The sequence below is a fragment of the Eurytemora carolleeae genome, unplaced genomic scaffold, assembly GCF_000591075.1.
Source record: "Eurytemora carolleeae unplaced genomic scaffold, Eaff_2.0 scaffold32, whole genome shotgun sequence".
NCBI classification, from domain to species: domain Eukaryota; kingdom Metazoa; phylum Arthropoda; class Copepoda; order Calanoida; family Temoridae; genus Eurytemora; species Eurytemora carolleeae.
The window spans coordinates 24,827-51,173 of NW_019396068.1; the positions used below are offsets into that span (position 1 = coordinate 24,827).

General features: G+C 32.6%; 1 protein-coding gene across 1 annotated transcript in view; it reads right to left on the minus strand.

Moving 5' to 3' along the window:
• Positions 1 to 876: 876 nt before the first annotated feature.
• Positions 877 to 26,347, minus strand: part of LOC111710642 (opsin, ultraviolet-sensitive) — a 27,216-nt gene continuing 1,745 nt past the window's right edge. The window contains exons 2-16 of the mRNA XM_023484760.1: positions 24,176 to 24,242; positions 21,843 to 22,004; positions 18,891 to 19,024; positions 18,687 to 18,773; positions 16,793 to 16,935; positions 13,635 to 13,695; positions 13,236 to 13,297; positions 12,086 to 12,139; positions 10,187 to 10,256; positions 6,295 to 6,395; positions 5,775 to 5,863; positions 5,133 to 5,203; positions 3,093 to 3,153; positions 2,866 to 2,929; positions 877 to 1,701 (exon numbers count right to left, since the gene is read on the minus strand). Of these exons, the coding sequence (XP_023340528.1) occupies positions 1,263 to 1,701; positions 2,866 to 2,929; positions 3,093 to 3,153; positions 5,133 to 5,203; positions 5,775 to 5,863; positions 6,295 to 6,395; positions 10,187 to 10,256; positions 12,086 to 12,139; positions 13,236 to 13,297; positions 13,635 to 13,695; positions 16,793 to 16,935; positions 18,687 to 18,773; positions 18,891 to 19,024; positions 21,843 to 22,004; positions 24,176 to 24,242 (1,665 nt within the window). The 3' untranslated portion in view covers positions 877 to 1,262. The remainder of the gene's footprint in view (positions 1,702 to 2,865; positions 2,930 to 3,092; positions 3,154 to 5,132; positions 5,204 to 5,774; positions 5,864 to 6,294; positions 6,396 to 10,186; positions 10,257 to 12,085; positions 12,140 to 13,235; positions 13,298 to 13,634; positions 13,696 to 16,792; positions 16,936 to 18,686; positions 18,774 to 18,890; positions 19,025 to 21,842; positions 22,005 to 24,175; positions 24,243 to 26,347) is intronic.

Below are 26,347 nucleotides of genomic sequence, written 5' to 3' on the forward strand. Positions count from 1 at the left end.
GAAAAATAACAGCTTCATATATTAACAATTTTAATATTTTTTCTGAATTTTCTAAACAAACCTTTATATAGACATCTAACAGCATCATATACGTAAATGTAAATGTAATCAAAATTTAAAATTTTTCATGTTTCAGCAATTAACGTTCCTTGCCTTATTACCTTGATTTAGATGAGGTTCGAACTTATATGATATGTCTTGCTAATCCTATCAAATAAAAACTAATCCGTATCTTTTGTAATCCGCAACGGATTAAGTTCAATAAGGTCCGGCCAAGAAATCCACAAGTTTTCAGACATAAGTTCCTATACCTCTATTCACTTAATATCACATTTATTATATACAAAACAAAGTTCATCATTTATACATTCAGTTTTTTAAAGTTTTTTTTTATGGTGCTATAAGTATTTTCTCCTAAAAATGTTTTAAAACGGTGTTTAAAAATACTAAGTCGAGGTACGTTATGTTTAAACTATAAGGTACGTTATGTAAATTATGAGTAACATTTTTGCTATGTTTTGATATGTAATGATGTTTCTGTTACAAATCAAGAGTTAATGCATCTGAACTCAACTAAAGAATACCCTGTTCATATACTTTAAAAAAAGGTTAACTGTGCACTAAAGAAAGAGCATTGACAACAACTTGTAACAATAATTAACAATTAACAATAAGGAACATTTTTAATCAAGATGATTTTACATTCTTGAGATCACAATAATTATTCATTTCTCAGTTTAAAAGCAATGGATGCGTATAAAGATAGAAAATCATATTGGTAGATGTGTACTCTGAATTTGATACATTACTGTACGCATATTAGTGGACCAGTCTTAGGTAATGTTATATCATCCTTAGTCAATGTTATACATGTTATACCATCCTTAGGTAATGTTATATCATCCTTAGATAATGTTATACCATCCTTAGGTAATGTTATACCATCCTTAGATAATGTTATACCATCCTTAGGTAATGTTATATCATCCTTAGATAATGTTATACCATCCTTAGGTAATGTTATACCATCCTTAGGTAATGTTATACCATCCTTAGGTAATGTTATACCATCCTTAGATAATGTTATACCATCCTTAGGTAATGTTATACCATCCTTAGGTAATGTTATATCATCCTTAGGTAATGTTATACCATCCTTAGGTAATGTTATACCATCCTTAGGTAATGCTATATCATCCTTAGGTAATGTTATACCATCCTTAGGAAATGTTATATCATCATTAGATAATTTATTATTTTGATTAAATTATGCAATGTACTTCATTATTGTTTTTGTTTAGCGCATTTTCATCGCAAGATTTGGTTACGCAACATTTTTTCCTGATTCTAAGAGATCTATATTTTCTGGTGTGTAGTCTGATGTCCGTTCTTTGGAATGAATCATATTTTTCTATATTATCAAGTTGAGAAATAGATATTTTCTCTAGACTTACGAAACATTTTGTATTTTGTTTCGCTGGACAATTTTCCGCAGATCTTTCCTCGTTTACTTTTTTTCCTTGTTCTCTTTCTTTTTCTACTCGTTCAAGTTCTTCAATCATCTTTCCTAGTTCCGGACTTTCTTCCCTTTCTATTTCTTCTTTTTTGTTCTCTGCTGTTTCTCCTTCTGTGAAAAATTCGTTTTCTTCTGCACTTCTAGTTTCTTTTTCACGTTTCTTCTTAGTTCGGGTCCAGAGATCACTGAAAAAGTTTTGATATCATTAATTTATCCCATCCTCGACTAAATCCTTGACTTTATCTTTATCCTTGACTTTATCTCAAACTATGACTTTATCTCAAACTTTGACGTTATCTCAAACTTTGACTTTATCTCAAACTTTGACTTTATCTTAATCCTTGACTTTATCTTAATCCTTGACTTTCTCTCAAACTTTGACTTTATCTTAATCCTTGACTTTATCAATATCCTTGACTTTATCTTAATCCTTGACTTTTTCTCAATCATTGACTTTATCTTAATCCTCGACTTTATTTTCTATTCCTTGACTTTATCTTAATCCTTGTTGTCAGCTTAATCCTTGACTTCAACTTAATCCTTGAGTTTTGTTCCCTTCCCATTGTGTAGTATATAGTTTTCCCCTTGATATACACCATGTCTAAACGAACAGATTTGATTGAAGACTGGGTAGTGAGTATGTGAGTATTCAACTTTTCTTGATTTGTTCCGATTTGTTAGATGGAGCGGGTACCAGAGAGTATCAGAGAGTATCAGAGAGTATCAGATAGTATTAGAGAGTATCAGAGAGTATCAGAGAGTATCAGAGAGTATCAGAGAGCATAAGAGAGTACCAGAGAATATTAGAGTATAAGAGATTACACGAGAGTATTAGAGAGTATCAGAGAGTATCAGAGAGTATCAGAGAGTATCAGAGAGTATCAGAGAGAATCAGAGAGTATAAGAGAGTATCAGAAAGTATCAGAGAGTATCAGAAAGTATCACAGAGTATCAGAGAGTACCAGAAAGTATCAGAGAGTATCAGAGAGTATCACAGAGTATCAGATAGTATTAGAGTGTATCAGAGAGTGTCAGAAAGTATCAGAGAGTATCACAGAGTATCACAGAGTACCAGAGTGTGCTAGAGAGTACCGGAGAGTATCAGAGAGTATTTGAAAGCACAAGAGAGTATTAGAGAGTATCAGAAAGTATCAGAGAGTATCAGAGAGTATCAGAGAGTACCAGAGAGTATCAGAGAGTATCAGAGAGTATCAAAGAGTATCAGAGAGTATCAGGGAGTATTAAAGAGTTTAAATTTCATTCATTTCTATGTTTATATCCTTGACCTTTTTATATCCTTATCGATCATGTTCTAATGTTATGCCTCTGAATCTATAATCTTAAAATACCTGTCAGAATGAACTTTTCCGAATTTTCCAAACTTTCTAGCCTTTACTTTCTTCTCGATCTTTTCTAAAGGAACAATTACACGTGTTAGATGTAAAATAAGTATTTTCAAACAAAATTTGAATTTGAAAATAGGATTTTAAAGAAAAAATTGAATATTTCAAGAAATTTTTATTTGCTAAATACTAGAAATTTTTCATAAACTTTGATATACAAATAGAATTTTTACCTTTTAGAATCAAGTTCCGTCCGATATCTTGTATTTTTCTCTCTTCGTTGTCAATTATTTCCTAAGTAAACATTCTTTAAAAATCTTGTGAAAAAGAAAATTTAACATTTTATAAATTATCTCTTTGAGGCTAAGAGTCAAAAAGCAAATATTTCTAATCCTAAATTTTCGTTCACAAAGTTGTAATTAGAACTATAAACTAATGTTGAATAATTCCACAATTTTCACAGTGCTTATTAAGGGGAGTATTCGCAAAAAATAAAAGGGGGTATGGGCTGATATCGACTGCAACTAATTTTATTTTTATCTGTTGCGTATATAAGAAGAAAATCACGACCCGCTTATAGATATGATTCTATCTACCTATCTGAACTGTTATGGACCAGCGCACATGTAATACTTTCGGATGGGCTTCACAGCTGATATAGGTAAGTGGACCCTAGATTTTTAGTGAAATTTTTAAATCTTTGCTTGGGAGAGGGACCTATCGGCCTTTATCCCGTTACAATTGTCGCGAACAAATTGTGCCATCAAGGATTTGCTTTAGTATCTCCTCTGTTATCCAGTGGCAAGCGGAGAAATGAATTTACTCATAATAATATACAATAAACTACAATAAACTACAATAAACTACAATAAACTACAATAAACTACAATAAACTACAATAAACTACAATAAAACTACAATAAACTACAATAAAACAATAAACTACAATAAACTACAATAAACTACAATAAACTAAAATAAACTAAAATAAACTACAATAAACTACAATAAACTACAATAAACTACAATAAACTACAATAAACTACAATAAACTAAAATAAACTACAATAAACATCAATAAACTACAATAAACTACAAAAAGCTACAATAAATCTTTGATAACAAAATATTATTGTTTTATGATTCTTTAGACTGATCTCGGATTAAGTGAAACTCATTAATAACGCTCCTGAAATAATTGGTCTATAATTTTTAAAATTGTTGAAGAAAAAAAAGTATTTTGAGAGAGAAAAAATAATTCATAAATCTTTGATCCTAGTTTTTCAATTAAAACTTTAATTTCAAATCTTTTAAAATATGAGAAATTTGTTTCTAATTTTTATTATTTTGTTATAAAAGATTTGAGTAATAAGGAAATGTATGAGTTTATGTTTTTTTGTATTTCACTTTAAAGTAAACACACTGGCCTGTAGGAATACGCCGTCTAAAACTATATATATGTAATAAATATAGTGATAAACCCCATATCTTGTAAACCTGAACCTACCTGTATATACTATTTATATTATGTTACAGTCACCTGACCGTATTATCGGTCAATTTAATCTTATTCTGTACATTATACCAAAATATAGTTAGTTGAATATGAAATCTGTTTTCATTCGGTCATTGGTTCTTGGTAATGTATAGAGTACTTGAGAATACAGATAGAGTTGTATCTGGAATGATACAAACATTAGAATACAGAGAGAAGTGTATCTGGATTGATATATGCTTTAGAATACAGAGAGAGTTGTATCTGGATTGATATATACTTTAGAATACAGAGAGAGTTGTATCTGTATTGATATATACTTGAGAATACAGAGAGAGTTGTATCTGGATTGATAAAACTTTAGAATACAGAGAGAGTTGTATCTGGATTGATACAAACTTTAGAATACAGAGAGAGTTGTATCTGGATTGATACACTTTTAAAGAATTATCGGAGTAAGGCATTTATAACAAATATAGTATCTTGTTATTCTTACTTAAGCATATCGGAAAAAAACTTTAATCGCTAAAATAAGGAAAAGAACGGGCTTCCCTGGTTATGTCCACACAGTCTCTTTAAAGATGTAGAATATTCCACAGTTTAGGGTCACCACCAGAGGCGTAGTCTGGGGGGCTATGGGGGCTAAGCCCCCCCCCCTGGACAAATGAAATCTATGGATTTCAGACCCCAACGGGTGCTAAACTCCCATGTGGAAAAAAATGTGAATTAGAAAAATTCCTGACTACGCCCCTGGTCACCACACCAGATAATGCCTAACCTGCAGCTCTTGAAGGCGTATAGATGTAAAGTCGTCTTCAATACGATTTGAGGATTTTGAGGAACGTTTAACTGAAAGAATAAACGTTAAATTGTTCCTGTGATTTTTTAACAAGATACCGTGATATTCTAAATATAGCCAGGAATAATTTAAATTGATTGATAACTAAAAAGTCGTCTTTGACTTTAGAAATAGTTTAAGGCATTAACAAAGGTAACCTGACTTAAGCAGATTTCTTCATGAAACAATAATCAGAATATCAGAATACCCCGAGTCCTGCATTTCCAAAATGTGGTCTGCCATTTTTGTGCTTTCATAATTACCGGAGATATGAAGATTTTGTTCAGAATAAGACTCATGGTTTTATTCAATAAATTGAAATTTAAACAAAAATCTTAATATCTCTGGTATTTTGAGACTGCACATTTTGCAAATGGCAGGATCAGAGCTATTTTGTGATTCTTATTTCATAAAAATATTGATAAAATCAAGTTATCTACAATAAATGCCGTAAACTATTTCTAAAGTCAAAGACACCTTCCAAGTTATCAATCAATTTATATCATGCCTTGTTTAGAACATCACTGTATCTTGTAAAAAAAGCGTTACATTTCTTATTTTTTTATTTCCAACTCTCCTCACCTGTTGTAAGGTCGTCGGGTCCAAAAGAATGAGCATTTCTCTTCTTTTTTCCAAACAATTTGACGAGCTTTCTGCGCACTTTCGGCAGTCTAAAAATAGATGATAGAAACATTTGATAACATCATTAATAATTAGAACTGAGGTTAGGAGGATGAGATTTGTGTGCATATTTTAGGAAACAGTTCTGCTAAGAACAGTTTTTATCAAAATAATAACGAAGCTTGTAAACTCCCATAACTGGCCAACAGTGGTTCTACACATTTGTTAAGAAGTTGCAGGATCCGAACCAGTACAAGGATGTCTGTCAATTCTTTACCGTACTAGCCCGTCTAGTGTTCCCAGTTTGTGGTTGAACCAAACGCGTTTTATGCAACAAGGCGGGCTGAACTATAGTGTGAAGTGGTTCAAATTAGTTTACATGGTTCAACTACGTCTTGGTATTTATTAAATTTGGTCCCAGGTTGCAAGAATATAAAGATAAGAAAATTATATTTTGAGGCCAAAAGTTTATTTCTTCTACCTGAGACCGTAGATGAAGGTATTGGCGAGGGATGAGAACTTGGCCATCAACATTGCGAATAGGCCTAGGGCAGGGTGGAGTAACCAGTTCTGACGGAGCAACTACAACAAGTAATTATTTTAAAAAGGTTAATAGCTTTATAAAAATACTATTTATACATGGGAATTAAGAGACAAATAGAGTTAGAGTATATTCATGTAAACGGTAAAATATTGTTTTGTTATTCTGAACGTTTATGTGATGTTCTGTAATATTTCTTTCAGATAAACAGTGATGGATACCCCAGATAAACAGTGATGGATACCCCAGATAAACAGTGATGGATTTCCCAGATAAACTGTACGGTGATTTCTCATTCCGCTATATCAAGTAACAATTTTGCGGAAAATCCTAGGAATCTTTCCCAGGAATCCGCGGAAATTCCCAGTAATCTTTCACGGGAAAATTTGGTGAAAATGTCGACAGAAATTGGTGATTTTCTCGAGAATTTCCAGGGATGAACACCGTTTAGTGGCAGGGGTTGGACATTTTCTTGTGATTATTTCCCGGGAATATATCAGAACCAATTATGAGGATTTTCTTGCAACCCATTCTAAGGAATTTCTCGTAACCCATTCAAAGGAATTTCTTGTAACCCATTCCTAGGAATTTCTTGTAACCCATTCCAAGGAATTTCTCGTAACCCATTCCGAGGAATTTCTCCTAACCCATTCCGAGGAATTTCTCGTAACCAACTCCAGGAAATTTCTCTGGAGAATAACTGGAGAAAATGTCAATCAAATTTGGGGAAATTCTTGGGATTTTCCAGAAAAAAAGTTCTATAGAACCAATTCCTGTGAATTATTCCCTCTATTTTCCCAAGAGTTCCTCAGAAATATCTTGAGATATTTTCAGCATATTCCTTAGTAAATTCACTTATCAGGACTTAGACCCAACAATAGTGAACATCTTAACAACTTTATAGAAGTATGACCAACTTCTTAAGTCAGAATGTTATGGTTGTTTTTGATCTTACTGAAGATGTCTTGTAATTTGTATTTTCAGACATCTGAATTGTCAAGAACAAATGAAAAAAAATAATAATTTTTCCATTTCTCATGTTTATTGGGACACCCTGTAAATACTAATATTCATGATTAAAATGTATAATGATTGTGCGAAAGTTTATTTTCTTAAACGTGAAAATTCCTTTTATTTTTATTTTTTTCTAGTTCTTGGTTTTGTGTGTTTTAACCTCTAACCAATTCTGCTGAATTGCATAGCAATTGATGGAGAAAACTTCTTTCTTTCATGTTTTTATTTGTTTTTATTTTAAGTCATATTGTTTTCCTTTTTTTTTCCTTCACTGAAATTTTGACAAAATATATCTTTTATATTGTTTAAAAACCAGGATATAAAAAATGAATGGTCTACAGGGTTACCTTCAAAGGATAAGACTGTAAAGACGACCTAAAACCCTTTAAATTTGACGATTCTGAGGTTGATTTAAGTCTTCTGCCTTGAATATAACCTTTTTACGGCTTAATCAATGAAAAGGCAAAGAAAGAAACAAGTTTGCAGTTCCAGAAAATAATAAATATAAAACAGACTGGATAAATTCTGTACAATCGTCTCTGAAATCTCAGCCTTTGCGTGTAACCCTGTATATAATATATTTCTTCATATTATAAACAAATATAATGGGGGTTTAAAAACAATATGGTTTATTTTCCAGTTTAAGAATCTTATATATTATCCCAGTTGATGTCTCTGCCATTTTCGTTAAAGTTTAAATACAGGGGGGCTAATGGGGCTACCCCCCTCCCGAAAAAGTAAAATGTATGATTTTTTTAAATAAGCGCCCAAGTCCGAACATGGATTAAAAACTAAAAACATAATGCAAGTCACTTTTGTAAAGAAACTAAAGTTGAGAACAATCAGTACAGATATCGATTGAAAGCTAAAATATGCGATATTTTCCACAGCATGTTCTATTGTGTACAAGTACTGTACAGTGTACACTACCAATCAGCAAACATCCGTATTCATGGGAATATTTAAGAATCCTTTGGATACGAAACATAAAATCTTTAACAATAGACTAAATTCATAAATGTTATGTTTCGTGTTTAAAACTAGAGTATTTATTTAATAGTTGTACAAGCTAACCCCTGAATGGGTATTATATGCAACAAGTGGCCGTGAGATGGCAGTCAAATCAATCTTAAAAACGCATCAGTCATGCAAGGACAACTATAGGCCTAAGTAGCCCACTCTGTGAAAGGACATAAGCAGTCTGTGTAGTCTGTGAATCAGTATTTAAAATTATAAACAATGACATCTAATTCATGCTTAATCAGACAAGCTTTTCAGATACCGTTGTGAATCGGGTATCACCATCTTTGCATGGAGGGTTACTTGAGTTTACGCGGACAGTCCCTTTAATGTCCACAAGATCCCTCTGATGAAAGAAAGTAAAAGATAATCTACTTGATAAAATGTAAATGTTTACGACTATTATATAAAAGTGTAAGTGTGTTTCTAACTGAGGTAAAATCCCAGACGTTGCGACACTCTAAAGTCGACCCAGTCGTAGAAATGTATGCAATTTTTCCGAGCACTTTGAATCTAAATTACCGGTTGAGAGTATTGTTAGAAACCTGATATTAGAAACCGAGTTTTATGATTGGATCATGACAATTTTGTAAATATCTATTTTTTTATGAAGAAATATCATACTATGGTTACTTTTTATTTTTTCTTTTACTTTCTGGTCTGAGCACTGCAAATTATGATTCATATACTTTACACTGCAAATGGTACACTGTACACTGTATATTGTACACTGTACATACATTGTACGCTGTAAACTGTACACTGCACCCTTTACCTTCACAGTAAAGGGATTAATAAAAAGTGAACAGACGAGAAGTGAAAGAAATGGAAAAGTCGAAATGGATTAGGCATGAAATGTATCATGCATGAAATGGATTAGAAATGAAATTGATTAGACATGAAATGTATCATGCATGAAATGGATTAGAAATGAAATTGATTAGACATGAAATGTATCATGCATGAAATGGATTAGACATGAAATGGATTAGACATGAAATTGATTAAACTTGAAATGGATTAGGCAAGATGGATTAGATATGAAATGGATTAGACATGAAATGGATTACGCATGAAATGGATTAGACATGAAATGGATTAGGCATGAAATAAATTAGACATGAAATGGATTAAGCATGAAATGGATTAGACATGAAATGGATTAGACATGAAATGGATTAGACATGACATGGATTAGACATGAAATGGATTAGACATGAAATGGATTAGACAGGAAATGGATTAGACATGAAATGGATTAGACATGAAATGGATTAGCATGAAATGGATTAGACATGAAATGGATTAGACATGAAATGGGTTAGACATGAAATGGATTAGACATGAAATGGATTAGACATGAAATGGATTAGACATGAAATGGATTAGACATGAAATGGATTAGGCATGAAATAGATTAGACATGAATTGGATTAGACATGAAATGGATTAGACATGAAATGGATTAGACATGAAATGGATTTGTTATGAAATGGGTTAGACATGAAATGTGTCAAACATTTCCCCAGTTTCGGAGTTAATTCAAAATTGATGCAGTGTTCTGCAAGTTTCAATTTAAAAACTTTATCGTTTATAGCTAGTTGGATAGCTGGATAGTTGGATAGTTGAATAGTTGGATAGCTGGATAGTTGGATAGTTGGATAGTTGGATAGCTGGATAGTTGAATAGTTGGATAGCTGGATAGTTGGATAGCTGGATAGTTGGATAGTTGGATAGTTGGATAGATAATAATATTAAAAGTAAATATAATAATAATATCAAATGATAATAATAATACCTGTAGGATCGCTACTACTGTGTATGGAGTCCATGAAGCCGTCCACACAGCTATCAGTACAAATACCATCCTATTATAAGTACACTGTACAATATTACTCTACCACGCACAACCAGTGTACACAATCGAATATCCGAGCTGAGCCAACCTTTACTGTCCTAGATTGGACTGTACCGCCAATAAATCGTTGATAATTCGTCATATCGTGTGCGCTATTTTTAAATTGTACAATATACCATGCTTGTGTACTGGCACGACTAGCACGGCGTTTAGTGACAGATGAGCTAATACCGTACCGAATTTACTTGTGCGATCGTTGATCATACTATAACCTCGTTGTTCGCCATTGACGCCATATAGTGTGAGCTATGTATTTGTGAGGTGCGCAACTAGGGGGGTGGGGGTTGGGGGCAAGATTTTGAAAAAATGTGCCCCACAGTATTTTTATTTAACTGCACTATTTAAGCCAAGTCAAATTCAACTATAAAATTTTTCAATATAAGCTCAGATTCTTTTTATTTTCCCCCTTTCTTTAAAAAATGCCTCCAAATTTGAATTTTTTAAATTACACTTACACATTCTTATTCAACCAGACTTAGATTTTCCCCCTTTATTCAACATTTGTAATCCTTCGCCCACCCCCCCTGCTGAATGTCTAGTTGCCCGTCTGACTAGGCCTGGGCAGTGTTCCGACATTTTTGAAATCGTTCTGTTCCGTTCTAGAACGAGGGCCTTTAGTTAGATCGTTCTGTTCCCTTCCCGTTCCTTTTTTCCAATCGTTCCATTTCATCCCATTCCATTTCATTCCATTCCATTCCATTTCATCCCATTCCATTCTGTTCTTAGTCTAAAAATGTCTTTTAATGATTTCTAGATGATTTAGAACACATTTCTGATTTAAATGTGTTCCTGACTTAGAACACGTTCTTGGTAGTAAGAATGCTTTCCTGATTTTAAACGTTCTTTTATACTATTATCCGTTCTGTTCCGTTCCGTTCTTCTCCGTTCCATTCCAATATTTTTAAGAACGCATTCTTTGCATTTCGTTCTTTTTTTTGAACGATAGGATTGTTTTTGATAGTTCCATTCGTTCTTCAAGAACGACGCCTAGCCCTAGTGCCGACCTCTGGACACAGAGTAATCTGTACAGTATATATACATACAGAGCCCGAAATTTAAAATAGCATTGTTCCGGAAAAAAAGTCCTAAAATTTCACACTAAAAAAGTCCTGTGGAAAACAGTCCTTTTATTCAAAAGTGTCCGGAAATAAAGTCCTATCAATTCGAGACTTTGTTTTCTAGGACTTTTTTCTGGCTCCAGTATGATTTTATACAAAAAAGTTCTTTAACAAGTGAAAATGCATGATTCACAATTCTAGGTTTTTCTTTTCCTCGGACTTATCTTCTTAAGGACTTTTTTTCCTGGGATCTTATTTCCTGAGACTTTATTTTAGGAAAAAAAGTCCCAGGAATCCAAAACACAGGACTTTATTTCCAGTGACATTTTTTCCAAGGACTTGATAAAATTCGGACTATTTTTCCAAAGTTTTTATTTCCAGGTTTTTTTTCAGAAACTTTTTTTCTTGGGACTTTCTTACATAGATTCTGTTCAACAAACTCCTGAGTTTTCTTTTTGGGGTCTTAACATTTGTGTGGATTTTGATTCAAAAGATTCGAAAAAATGGAGAATATGAAGAAACTAAATAAAATAATACTTAACAAGACAAAAATATTTATATCAACAAAACTGGCAAACCGCATTCGTGACACCCGGGTTCTAAAACTGATTTTCATAACGATAACCTGTCTTAAGTTTTGAGCTCAGACTATTAAAGAGTAAGAAGGGCAGTACATCGGAGGGAGTATCCCACTTCCAGTGAGATTAATGTGTTTAGTTACCTGGCGAGCTTTCTCTCAGTCTCAATCTTTTTCTTCTGGAAATTGAACCTCACCCTGAAAAATTAGATTAATTAATTCCATGAAGTTATGATGTTTAATTCTTTTAATAAACGTCATTATCAATAGTTAAATGAACAATAGTTCAAACGTTCAATACTTTAAATTATCAATAGTTCAAACGGCAGTAGATCAAAAGTAATAGCATTGCTTTTTATGTCTAATATTGTATTGAAATGGTTAAAACTTTAGGGGTAGTCCGCTCCATGCAAGAGTCCGCTCCATGCATGACACCGGAATATTTATTAGAAGAATTCCTAATACCTTACATGTAAAACATCTGTCCATGAATTGCAGCAATATGTACTATGTACTAAGTAAAATTCCACCTAAATCTCAATAATTGTAAAAATAAATAATAAATGAAACCGTTTTAAAGAGTTCTATATAATTATTCAATTGAAAAACTAAATATCTGCACCATTATCAACAGGTTTAGAAAACAACATTTTTAAAATTCTTTCGATGGGTCCGAAGTTGTGGGATAAACTATATTTGGGTAAAAAATACATTTCTTGGTAACCCTGCAGTGTTAGTTTAATGTTTTCTACTAAACTAAACTAATCTACAAAAACGTTCAATTGCTGATAAAAGTCGAAACTAGTAAGCTAACACGATCTTAAACTTTTAGGTTTGTTTAACTTTTTTATCATCTTCAATAAATGGTAAAAATGAAGAACTGCTAAGAGATGCTGTGGATCCCATGTATGGTATGTGATTATATGAGGGCCCTGTTATATTTGTTATATTTCATTATCTTATTGAAGAGTAGTGGCAAGGATTTCTTCAATATTGGTTTCAGAGAAATCAACTCACTTATCGCTGTTTTTTGCTAATATTGCCCTCATGCATGATTTTTAAGATACAGTGAAACTCATAAGATTGTGGAATATGAAGTTTTTAAGTTACGAATTTTATGAGTTCAATGAATATGAAATACAGCACGCATTTGTGCAGTGGACACAGACCTTTTTCACTTTAAGTTCTAATTGTTAAGATATCTTTTCCCACTGTAGAATATCGTAATTTTTCTCTTTAAATCTTACTTTTATAAATTTTTAAAACATTAGATTTATAATTCCAAACCACTCACTTATGCTTTTTTTCTATTTCCAGGTTTTCAGGGCTCAATATATGCTCCTTCCCACCATTCTCCTTAAAAGATATATCAATTTATTTTTCTCTCTTATTATTGATTACTGGCTGGAGTGCCCGGCGTTGCCCGTGGAATTTAAAAACACGAAAAAAATTGAAATTTTGAGTTTAAAAAAAAGAAATTTAAATCTAAAAAAATCGAATTTTTTTAGCTCCCCTCCCCCCCTCTGGATAAGTTATTTTCCTCGATTATCCCAAGAGACATTAAAGTAATATAACATCCTTCCGGAAGGGAATTATGACTCAATCATTAAATGTTGTTGACTACTTTATTAACCCAGCTGCCCGTTGTCCGGGTCTGCAAATAATACTGGCATTTAAAATTATAAGGTTTTACCTTGAGCCAGAGCAGATACTTTTTTCTATCGCTGGCAAAGTCTGTGCTGGTATTTGACAATCTAAAAAATAAAATTGATGAAGCTTCGCGCCCCAATTCTTTCTCACGATCTTGACATTTTCGTATTCCCGAAACCAAGGGGAGGAAGGCCAACCACAAGCATTTCTAGTAAGAGCAACATTCTCATCATTTTCTCGTCCGAGCCACCTCTAAATCCTCGTCCTTCCAATATTATTTTTTAAAAGTGACTAGTCCTCGAAGATATAACTATTTTCTAAGAATCTGGCCACGTTAGGGCATAAATAAAATATTAAATTTTAGTAAATCGAAAAAAATAATTTCAATTGAAATGAAGTTTTCTAGATCTATTTCCTTAAAAATGTTTACCGTCACTACGCGCATTTTCAGATATTCCTGCAGGTGTAGAATGCTGTAAATAATTCCGAACTTAATCTTTTTTGTTAATTATAGATTTTTTTCGGGTGGTTTAATGGGGAAAATTATAGGCAGAGGTATGCCAAATATTTTGCTATATATTTCATATCGCGAAGGTTGGCCATTACGGTTGCAGAAGAGTTTTAAGTTTTACCTAAATAAAGTTTGACATCATTCTCATGTCTCTAAAGTTTCAAACATGATTTAATCATTGCAATACATTAGTCTATCCATATTTTATGCCCTAACGTGGCCAGGTTTGTTAAAAATAGTTTTATCATACAAGAATTAGAAACTTTTTAACACAAAATAATCGAAGGACGCGGATTTCGAGGTGGTTCGGATGAGAAAATGAGGAGAATGTGGCTCGGACGAGAAGTTGTTGTGTCTGGCCTTCCTCCCCTCCGAAACCTGAGGCCATTTTTCCATTTTTGAATTTAAAATTATAATAAAAAGGTTGTTAACAGATTTGACAATTTTGTGTTTTCGTTAGACCTGAAGAAAATTAATAAAGATTTTAAAAACTTGGCAGTTTCCTAATCTGTGAGGTCCAGGTGGGGAGTCATGGCGTCGAAGACTCCCCTCTTTTAAAAAAAAGGGGGGATCAAGAGTACCTTTTGACCCCCCCCCCTTTTTCTAGAAACTAACTAAAAATTACTGTTTTACTGTAATGTAACTGTTATCGAGTAGGTAATTTGTGGTGCTTAGACATAACATTTCGTTATTCGTTGTAATTCATGATAGAGTTCTACTTTATGATCAATCCGATAGATTTTATAAAAGTTTTTTTTTCTAAAATGAGATATCCTAGACCTAATTTACTTGCTATCCTTTTATATGTCATTATACTTTTCTTGCCTGAGATGCCGGAGTGAAAAATTTTAAAGTACGTTTTGTGTGATTTCGTCAATTGAAAGCTTGCTTTCGTTCTCCAATGTGGATACTTGTAATTTGAAAAAAAGGGTTGATATTTAACTATAGTTACACCTGAAGAGCAATCAAAAAGGAATTAAATTAATCCGTAATAAGTCTACATATGATGGAGATCAAGTCTTAATCCGGAGATACACAGCACACACATGTTGACCTTTCGACTAGGCTTTTCTCATCAGGCAATGTCAGGTATATATCACAAAACTATTGTTACACGGTTCAGCGGATTTAACATACCGTGATGGTCTTACCCTGCAAGGATAAATATAATTGAGAGATCAAGCATTGATGCTCCATGTTAAAAGTGCTCTGAAGATGGGATACTCCACAAAATATTCCCAGCTCTGAAGTCTGATCAAGCATTGAAGTATACGCACATTAAATATCGAGATCAAGTTTATAAATATCCACCCAAAAGTTACGATCTTAGATATATCTTATCAAGATCTTTGAAGATAATAAAAGATGAGCACTGAAATGGTTTTATAGGAATTTGCTGTTTATTTAGGTTTTTTAGTATTTTCCAAAAATCTCTCTGTAGTTTTTCTTCTTATCTGTCAAGGTATCATATTAAATATTCTATTTTAATATAATACAAAAAGGGACTGTACGCGCAATTTCAAAGGATCCTACTAGCAAAGATTCCAACGGTACCATTTAAACCTTAATCTGATCAAAAATGTGGACACGAAAATAAAATTGATGTTTTCAAAGAATTCTCCCTTATTCGTAACAGCAAAAAATGCGAATTCAACTTTGCAGAAAAACCGCAATGAAAATAAGAAAGTCCTGCTAATCTAATTTATAATTGATCAGGCAAAGCTTTTAAGGGTCAGTTAAAAGTACGCTTATACAGTTTAAGAATGGTGCTAAATATTGGTATCATTTCTATTCAAGGACAAATTAATGTTTTGTAATATTTTCAATAATAACGGTGTGGGAGTACTCTGCATTAGTGGAAACGTGACTCGACCCAGCTCTTAAAACATGTTTTGGAACAATATTTATTGTACTAGCCTTATAGGGCGCTTCGCGCCCATCTTCTAAATTAATTGTGAACATGTTCTCTTTCTGTACATCGTAAAACAAAACACAAAATATTTCGTGGATTTTCAAAATTTTCAAAAATTTAATGAAGATCGAATTTTGATTGAGACAAATATTTAACATTTCAATCATTCATAAACCTTCCCTGGGGTCCCTAGATGTCCCACAAAAAATTTGGGCCCGATCGGTTCAGCCGTTTTGACGTTTATTGGACACAAACAAACAGACAAACAAACAAACACCAAGACAAGCCAAATTTATATATAGATAAACAGAACAGAACTATCTTAGAAAATCTTAGAATATTAATTATGGTATTGTGCATGGCACACACGAATAAAGTAAAATAATCCACTCTTCTCTTCGATTATTCTCTCTCAAAACTAATTAAACACTCAACTTTAACTCTAATGCTCTAGCTAGTGTGTTCGGACTTTAGATTTTATCTTAATAACTTTTAAATATTTCTTTTATTAGTCCAACACATGCACATTTTAAAACTTTTCTGTGCCTGTTTCTATTTTTAGTTAAAAAAAGTAATTGGCAAAATAATGATAGATTTTTGCGTGAGGGTTTGCAACCTTTGTATCACTAAATCACAGTTCTGCTTATTTTCTAGTCATCTACATATGCCACCAATAATTTTTGTCAGCCCTGTATATGAAGATTTCAAACTAACATCAAGTTTGAAATATTTTTTGGCAAAAACATAAAAGATTTTACGTCGTATATTTGAAGTTTACCTAGTGTGAAAGTATATTTTGATATAGCAGTAGAAGATAATTAGCATTGGTATCACATAGGCCAGTACAATCAGTATATAGATGTAGGCAATATCTTCAACATCTGTCGCCCAGGTGTTAAATGAACATCCGTACAGATAACCCTGAAGTAAAATCGTTTATGAGAACTTTATCCCAGTTCTAGATAAACCGTAAATAATTCATCAATGTATTCAAACCAAAAATTAGAAATATTTTTCAAAAAGTAATAATCACATAAATTGCCTCATATTCCTACAATTTCCCCATATTTGTCTGCCAATTTAAAATTCCTTTCTAAATTACCAGAGACATCAAGATTTTTGTATAGATTTTTAATATTTTAAATAAAACCATGAAATTATCTAAATCTGAACGAATAATTTATATTTCTATTAATTCTAAAAGCAAAAAATGACAGACCACATTTTGGAAATGTCAGGACTAGTGTTCATAAAAAAATATTTGTAAAATTAGATTACCAGATTGAATGCTGCAAACTTTTCTAAGGTCAAAGACGATTTTCAGTTTGTTAGTTCAATCAATCAACTATTCCTGTTTAGTTAGAACAGCATTGTATCGAATAGTATTTCATTTATTATTTATGATATTGAATTTTTCTAAAATCATTAGAGTGATACCAGAAAGAAAAATTAATTAACCTTAAAAGACTTAGATTTAATTGCTAACTCTAGTTTTGTATCAATAATCAAACCATCTACAAATTATATTCAGAGACTTCAGAGACTACTGTAAAGTATATGTATTAAAACACTAGTGAAAATCTAAATATTATATTTAAGACAGAAGATAATCTAATCTAAATATTATATTCAGGACAGAAGATAATCTAATCTAAATATTATATTCAAGACAGAAGATAATCTAATCTAAATATNAAACTTTTTAAAGATCTGTAAATCCTGAGTTTGAGCCCAAAGTCGACGTTCAAAATCGTACTTTTGGGTGGATACATTTTCAGAATCGGATCAAATAATGACGACATTTAATGTAAAAAAATCTACAGTAAACTAATTAGATGTTTAGGAACAGGTTGAGAAAATAAAAATTAATCTTATCATCGAAAATAAGTAATCTTGTTCAATTATCAGTTTCTATTTTCTCATTATTCACAAAGATTTTCTGGAATTATTATTGAAAAAAAGACATTTGAAGAATTTTAAGAAATCTGCGAATAAATTCAAAGAGAATAAGAAATTCAATATAATGATAAAAACGAAATAATTGATTCTAGAATTGATTTATTGACAAATTTCCTTTGATAACTATGTTCCTAACCATTAATTAGATTACTTTATAATTTTTACTTTATTTTTCGTCTTTGTTATTTAGTAATTTTTAAAAAAAGATTCTGAAAACGTAGGCACCCAAAAGTCTACTTTGTGGTCAAACTCAGGATTTACAGATTAAAAAGTGTTATATGTCTCAAATGAATCCTAAAGAATTTGTCCACAACATTGCATACTCAGTTCAACTACCTTACATAACCGGTCTGTCCATTTAATTAATTAATAGTTGCTCATTCTAGATATTTAGAAAGTTTTCCAAGCGGTGAATTATGAAAGAAAATTCTCTAGAGAAATATATAATCTAATTCATCAACAAAGTGAAAATTTTTATAAAAATTTCATTTGTATGCTAAACTATGATGCAAGAAGATAATCTAATCTAAATATTATATTCAGGGCAGAAGATAATCAAATCTAAATATTATATTCAAGGTAGAAGATAATAATCTAATCTAAGGAGTTTGCTGTCATCAAAGTATCATCTCATGGGGGTAACTCTGTACAGTGTACGTACAATCAGAAATCTTGGATGTAAGATAAAGCTGAGTAAAAACCGGTTTTCTCACCTCTGCCACATAGCTGTTGATGCCTAGTAATGGACACATTGAGAAGAAGAGAGCTGCAACCCAGATGCCGAGAACAATTAATTTTACCTAATTAATCTTTATTTAGTAAACAAGCATCGTAATAAGAGGGGTGTAGCACGCTCCAATTTCAACCATAAGGAAGACATTCTTGTTTTTATTTTTCTCCCGATTTCAATTTCAAACCTGTCCATGTCTCATCCGTTTCTCTCTTCTGAGTGGATAGAAAATCGCCATCGCCCTGTCATACGCAATCATTGTTAGCGTCCATATCTGGGCCAGTCCTGCCATATTTCCTAGACTGCCAAAACTCAAACATCCTTGAATATAGAAAAGAATATATATTTTGACAAAGATTTAAAGGGACAGACCGGCTATGTAAGGCAGTTAACCCATGAGTATGCAGTGTTGTGGACAAATTCTTTAAGATTCATTTGAGACATATCAAACTTTTTAAAGATCTGTAAATCCTGAGTTTGAGCCCAAAGTCGACGTTCAAAATCGTACTTTTGGGTGGATACATTTTCAGAATCGGATCAAATAATGACGACATTTAATGTAAAAAAATCTGCAAAAATTATATTTAGGGCAGAAGATAATCTAATCTAAATATTATATTTAGGGTANGTGGATATCGAGATCAATGCTAGATCCTCTCTTTTTCTTAATCTCCTGATTAAATAATGCTTGTTCTCCTCTTGTTTTTAATATCCAGATTAATTAACCGATCGGGATTAAGGATATCCCATTCTAAAGTTTTCAGCTCTGGAAATTTTTATTTTCTTAATTTTGTAATAATTGTCTTAGCAGTTTTGTTAAATACTGTTTTCTAGACTAAATAATAATGATCACGTGAACATCTTAACATGTTTACTGTTTTTAAGTTTGGATGTTTTTTATATTTTTCCACTCCTTTCCGTCATTTCCTGGTGAGTGAAAAACATCGAAATGCACGTACTGATAATGAATGAAATCTTTTGATTTCCATTCAACGTTTATGCCACGGGGTTCAATTCCTCTTCTGAAACTTATTAGGGAATATTGAAACAAACATTCCCCCTGGAAAATTAGAAAAACAAAAATATCAAAGATTTTTTACTTTCTATTCACTGTAATTTCAAGTTCATTTCAAGCTCCAGGCTGGCTTTTAACCAGCTAGAGTAAGCTGTGCAGTACATTTATAAACTACAGTAAGGCACACAAGAACGGTACGCCAAATGAATGACCTCCTTCTAGGAAAATTTATGTGTACTGTACTTTGCTGTACTTGTTGGGTAGCGTTCAATTGTAAGGAGGGAACATGAAAATACGTTCTCAATCTTTAAACTTAAAGCGTTAGTTGGGCAAAAAAATGTTATATGTATGAAAGAGAAAGACTTGGTAAGTTAACATAAAGCTACAACGGTAAGCATATATATCAATACAAAGTTTTTTAATAAAAGGTGATACAATACAGAGTCTTATATATATTAGAATACAGTATCATGCACTGAAATGCTACATAAGGAGTGGTCGGTGTATATATATTTATCAGGTACCGGAATTGTATTATGACATCAGTTCAGTAACCAACACTTTATTGATATATATGCTGACCACTGTATTAAAGGTAATATTCGAAAAAGTTCTAAATAATACTCGTGACCAGCAACGTCTTTTTCTTGTTCAACAAACAAATAAGTTTTTAAAGAACAATAAATACAACCAGTGCAGGAACCCAGCGTTGCCCAGGGTACTCATAGTTACTCCCGCCACTTACTCCCACTTGGTCGATTTACCGGGATACTAAATTTCGCTTTCGATTCACTCAATTTAAGAATCTCTAAAGCAGGCTAAGAACTTTCCGCGGTTCTCCTGAATTCCCTAGTCAAATTTGAGGCAGATCGGTCAATGGGTCAATGGGTTCCTGAGTTATGGTCGGCCAAACAAAAAGAGATTGATAACCGCCAAAAAAGTTCTTTGAAAAAGTTTTCTGAAATAAAGTCCTAAATTTTAGCAATAAAATTATTCTGTTGAAAAAAGTCCTTGAATTAAAAAGTCTCTTAAAATAAAGTCCTACCATTTTGAGACTTTATTTTTTAGGACTTTATTTTCATTTCATACAAAAAAGTCCTCTTAAAGTGGAAAATGAATGGGAACAAAGGATGTTTACAACGATGGAAAAAGGGGCAATAGATAATAAAAACACCCCTGACTATATTCAATATGTAGATGCATAGAATAAAATTCCTTTTTATGAAATAGTTTCAGACTTAACCTCATTTTTCCAAGACTTTGGACTTTTTTCTTGTTTTTTTTCTTTAGATATATTTTCCTCGGGACTTTGATTCCCGTGATCTTATTTCCTGAGACTTTATTGGCAGCCCCCGTACTAGTTTAGGAAAAAAAGTCCCAGGAATTAAAAACTAAGGACTTTATTTCCAATGAAATTTTGTCCTAGGACTTCAGACTTTTTACCAACATTTTTATTTCCATATTTTTTTCCAGAAACTTTTTTCTTGTGACTTTCTTACATTGATTCCAGAGATTACAACTTATATAGAAACTGAGCGAAGTTTAAATCCCCCCTACGAAAAACTGAAATACAAACTTTTCTTAACGAAGTAATGGGGTTTACAACTATACAAATACACTCTTCCCCGTAGCAAGGGAAAATATATCCATCAAAAAAATCCAAAAAATCTTGTCTAGTTAGAACACAGGTTAGAACACATGTTAGAACACATGTTAGAACACATGTTAGAACACAGGTTAGAACACAGGTTAGAACGCATGTTAGAACACAGGTTAGAACAGATGTTAGAACACATCTTAGAACACATGTTAGAACACATGTACAATCATAAATTTCTCTAATTTTGTAGACCCTCTTTTAACCTGCAATGTTGAAAAAACGGATCAAGTACAGTCGTCGTCGTTTAAATCAATACAATGAAGACGATTTCGATTTCAATTGTTGCTTTCACAAAGTTTAGCTGTACAGTGTATATAAACAATAAACATGGAAACTTGGAGAATTGTCAACTAACAGCTTCTCTTTATAGTTTGAAAAAAGCTTGTTTCAATTGAAAACTAAAATATCAAAGTTCTCTTTATTGTATTGATATAACGCCGGCCACTGTACTATACTCAAAATACCTAGCATCCCTAAGAAGGGCCCGTTCTCCCAGGCGTTGATGATGAGAACCCAGGACTTGAACATCATCAGGAGGTCCGCCATAGCCAAGGAGATCAGGAGACGGTTGGAAGGAGTTCGTAAACTGGAGTTCTGTATGTAAACATACAAAACCAAACCGTTCCCTGTAAAATACAGGAATATACAGGGGTACCCAAAAAACAGGGATTACGGGTTTTCAGTCCCTTTAATCGGTAAAAAAGTCTCGAAAATGTGCTCCATCATATTGTTATGTCGAATACTTAAAAATCTATCCATTGCCTTATGCTAACCAATATTGTTTCAGAAACAAGAAAATCGCTTACATTTATCTAAACCTCCTTAGAATCCAAAGTATAAAGGTAGTTTTAAACCTAGAACTCTATGAAGAGAAATTACAGTAATCCCGTCCCCACGGTTGTGAACAGCTTTGATGGATCTTAGAACTGGCCGATTTTTTTTGCATTGCATCAAATTGGGGCATCTTTTAAAAATAATTTGAAATATAAACATCAAAGAAATCTAATTCAGTAATTATTACAATTTCTAAGCATATTTTTTCTCTCTACATTAATTTTAAAATTCACCTTTTTCAAAAATTGGGACAAACAAAATATTTAAATTTCTTTAAAGAAGTGAGAACACAATTTTTGTTTAATTGTAAGAGGGCACTTTAGAAAATATTTCAACATGTTAATTAAGTTGCTTTGCAAAATAATTCCAAAAAAACACCAGAATTGTGCCTTTCCAGAAGTTTCTCTGTGGGGAAATTAAATTAAAAAATATTTGAATCCTGATTGATATTTTTAATCCAATTTTACAGATTTTAGGCAGAGAATTTTAAGTTACAGAAATGAAAAAAATAAAATGAATAAAATCATAACAAAAATTACTTTTTCAAATGTTTTAAAGTACAACTAAAATTATTTTTCGTAGCTTGAACTTTGCTCACAATAAAATTTACCTTGCCTCTCGTAGCGCTCAAGTTATAAAATCTTATATATTTTTTGCTTATATCGGAATTTTCCTTTTTTACTTTGAAGTTTAAAACAATATTTTTCCGCAGAATGTGCAGAATAATAAGCTCAGTACACAGGAAAAATATAAGATCAGTTAAAAATGCATATCATGTATCATGACAACTTTTAAACTCAAGCTATGACTTTAAATAGCCAATAGAGCATAGGAAATGGCAACGGTGCAGTCTAAACAGACCCATTTTACTTAATTAGTCATTTAATAAGTGTCTAGTAAAACTATTTGCTTTGTAACAACGCCAAATACATTTAAGGATTAATAAGTGTCAAATTATGCTAGAATGTCGTCTTCCTGTTTCAGAATATTCTGGTTACCACTGTATCATAAATAATTATTCCACATAATATACACTCTAATGGTTTAATAATTATTTGAAGGGTAAATATTAAGGAAAACAAGGAAAATAGTGATTTTATCAAAGAAAAACTAGAACAGGGGAGAATTAAAGGGGGGGGGCCTGGGCCGACGGACCCCACCCTGAGCTCATGGAGGGAGGGGGGAATAGAATTGAATAAATGACCTGAAATACCCGTTAAATTGTTTTCTCATATTATTATTCATACTAATATACCTGTGAAATTACAGATAGAAAGTGTGAGAACTGGAGTTTACAGATAGAAAGAAGGAGAAAACTAAGTTTTACAGCTAGAAAGTAGGAGAACTGGAGTTTACAGATAACAAGTAGGAGAACTGGAGTTTACAGATAACAAGTAGGAGAACTAGAGTTTACAGATACAAAGTTGGAGAACTGTAGTTTACAGATAGAAAGTAGGAGAACTGGAGTTTACAGATAACAAGTAGGAGAACTGGAGTTTACAGATAACAAGTAGGAGAACTAGAGTTTACAGATACAAAGTTGGAGAACTGTAGTTTACAGATAGAAAGTAGGAGAACTGGAGTTTACAGATAACAAGTAGGAGAACTAGAGTTTACAGATACAAAGTTGGAGAACTGTAGTTTACAGCTAGAAAGTAGGAGAACTGGAGTTTACAGATAACAAGCAGGAGAACTAGAGTTTACAGATACAAAGTTGGAGAACTGTAGTTTACAGATAGAAAGTAGGAGAACTAAAGTTTCTAAACTCATATTTTTTTAACAAATAAGAAATAGGAATTTTACTGCTTTTTGTTAAATTATTAGGGGGGGCGGGCGAAATTTTTTACAATTATGCCCCCCCCGGCCCCCCCTCTTAGATTATGGTTAAATCCGCCCAGAGCGGTCTAAATAATAAAATAAATAAAATCTCAAAAATGTCAAAATGTAAACAGTTCAAACTTACCTGATATGGCGATCACAGTGATTATGAAGAAGATAACAGAGAGACATCTTGCAAACAGGAGGCTTGGCTGAAACAGGAGGAAATTTAACAGGAGGCTTGGCTGAAACAGGAGGAAATTTAACAGGAGGCTTGGCTGAAACAGGAGGAAATTTAACAGGAGGCTGGGCTGAAACAGGAGGAAATCTAACAGGAGGCTTTGCTGAAACAGGAGGAAATTTAACAGGAGGCTGGGCTGAAACAGGAGGAAATTTAACAGGAGGCTTGGCTGAAACAGGAGGAAATTTAACAGGAGGAAATTTAACAGGAGGCTTGGCTGAAAAAGGAGGAAATTTAACAGGAGGCTTGGCTGAAACAGGAGGAAATTTAACAAGAGGCTTGGCTGAAACAGGAGGAAATTTAACAGGAGGCTTGGCTGAAACAGGAGGAAAATTAACAGGAGCCTGGGCTGAAACAGGAGGCTTGGCTGAAACAGGAGGAAATTTAACAGTAGGAAATTTAACAGGAGGCTTGGCTGAAACAGGAGGAAATTTTACAGGAGGCTTGGCTGAAACAGGAGGAAATTTAACAGGAGGCTTGGCTGAAACAGGAGGAAATTTAACAGGAGGCTAGGGGCCGAGCGCTGCGGCCACATGGTCAAATATATCCATGTCTAACATATAAGATCCATGTACAAAATTGATTGGAGGGTTGCGAGTTTCCTATGATTCAAATCAAAAAATATTTTTATCATTTTGACCTTATGTCGTTTGACCCTTTGTCGTTTGACCCTTTGTCGTTTGACCTTTTGTCGGTGAATCTTGAAACCGGACGAAAATAACAGAAGCTTAGCTAAAACAGGAGGAAAATAGGCAGAAGCTTAGCTAAAACAGCCTGGCTGAAACAACAAACTTGGAAATAAAGAAACAGAAGAAGCTGGCTTGGCTAAAACGGAAGGAAAATAAACCTCTGCGATGTACAAATAATGTACAATTTTATTTAATAGCGTTTTCATTTTTAATTGACAAAAGCAAAGTTTCTGTTTTTATATCAACAAATATAAAACCTTATATTTCTCTAGCTTGGGCATGCCCAGCGCTGCCCAGTTTACTAAAAATACGCTATTTACTTGCACTTGAACGAATTTATCGAGAAACTAAACTTTTGCTAAAAACCAAGCCAAGAATGTTCCCCTCGGTCTCCCGAGTTCCCCAATCAAAATTCCAATCCAGGGGTTCCCGAGTTATGATCGGAAAAACAAACAGACAAACAGAGATTACAACTTTATGTATATCTAGATACTAGTTTAGGTTGTTTACACAAAGTATTAGGAAAATTTTGATATTTTTCTTATTTTCTACTTTGAAAATTTATTATTCATTGCGAGTAATTTTACTTTTATTAACTCAAAAAGAAAAATTTTCATCCTAAAAAAATTTGTTATAAAGTTAAAAATGAAAAAATACGAATATCATTTGAATAGAATAAATGAATGTTAGGAGGATGAAAATAGGTTTTAGTTTACCAGAAATGGAAATTAAGTCTTTGCCACAAATTCTGATTTTCTAGTCCCTGTATCTTTGCAACCCACTGTTTAATTCAATGTTTTCATAGACGTAGGGAATACAAATTTGAGTATTTTGACAAAGATTCAACTTTTTTAAAATGAGATTTTCCAAATAAAACTACTAAGATGCTAGTTCGGTTTCTTCGATTTGAATTTAATTGTGTTTGGTTTGGTCTCCATACTTAGCTTGCATTGATTAATAATGTTTTAAATTTGTAAGTACATTTTCTGTTTATAAATTTATTCTTGAATGGATCCTGTAATCCCGCAATATATTTATATGTCGTCTTTTTTACAGCGAGTATTTTGAAAGAAAATCATATATTTCATAGTAAAAGCACAAAAAAGTATAATCTAAATATCTAAATAGATTCTAACAGCCACATAGAAAAAATTTAGGGGCTCCAGCAGCACCCTAAAACCTAAATGTAGTCAGAGCACCATGTTGAAATATCCTATTTTAAGAGTTTTCAATGAAATAGCGGGTTTTCGGTTGAAATTCTCAACTAAAACATAACATTTAAACAACTTAGAGACTTCTCTAAAAAAATATTAAGCGGCCAAGCCTTATTTGACATAGATAAGAGGCTTATGGAATAAACTCATTTTGGCAGACACCCCCCCCCCCC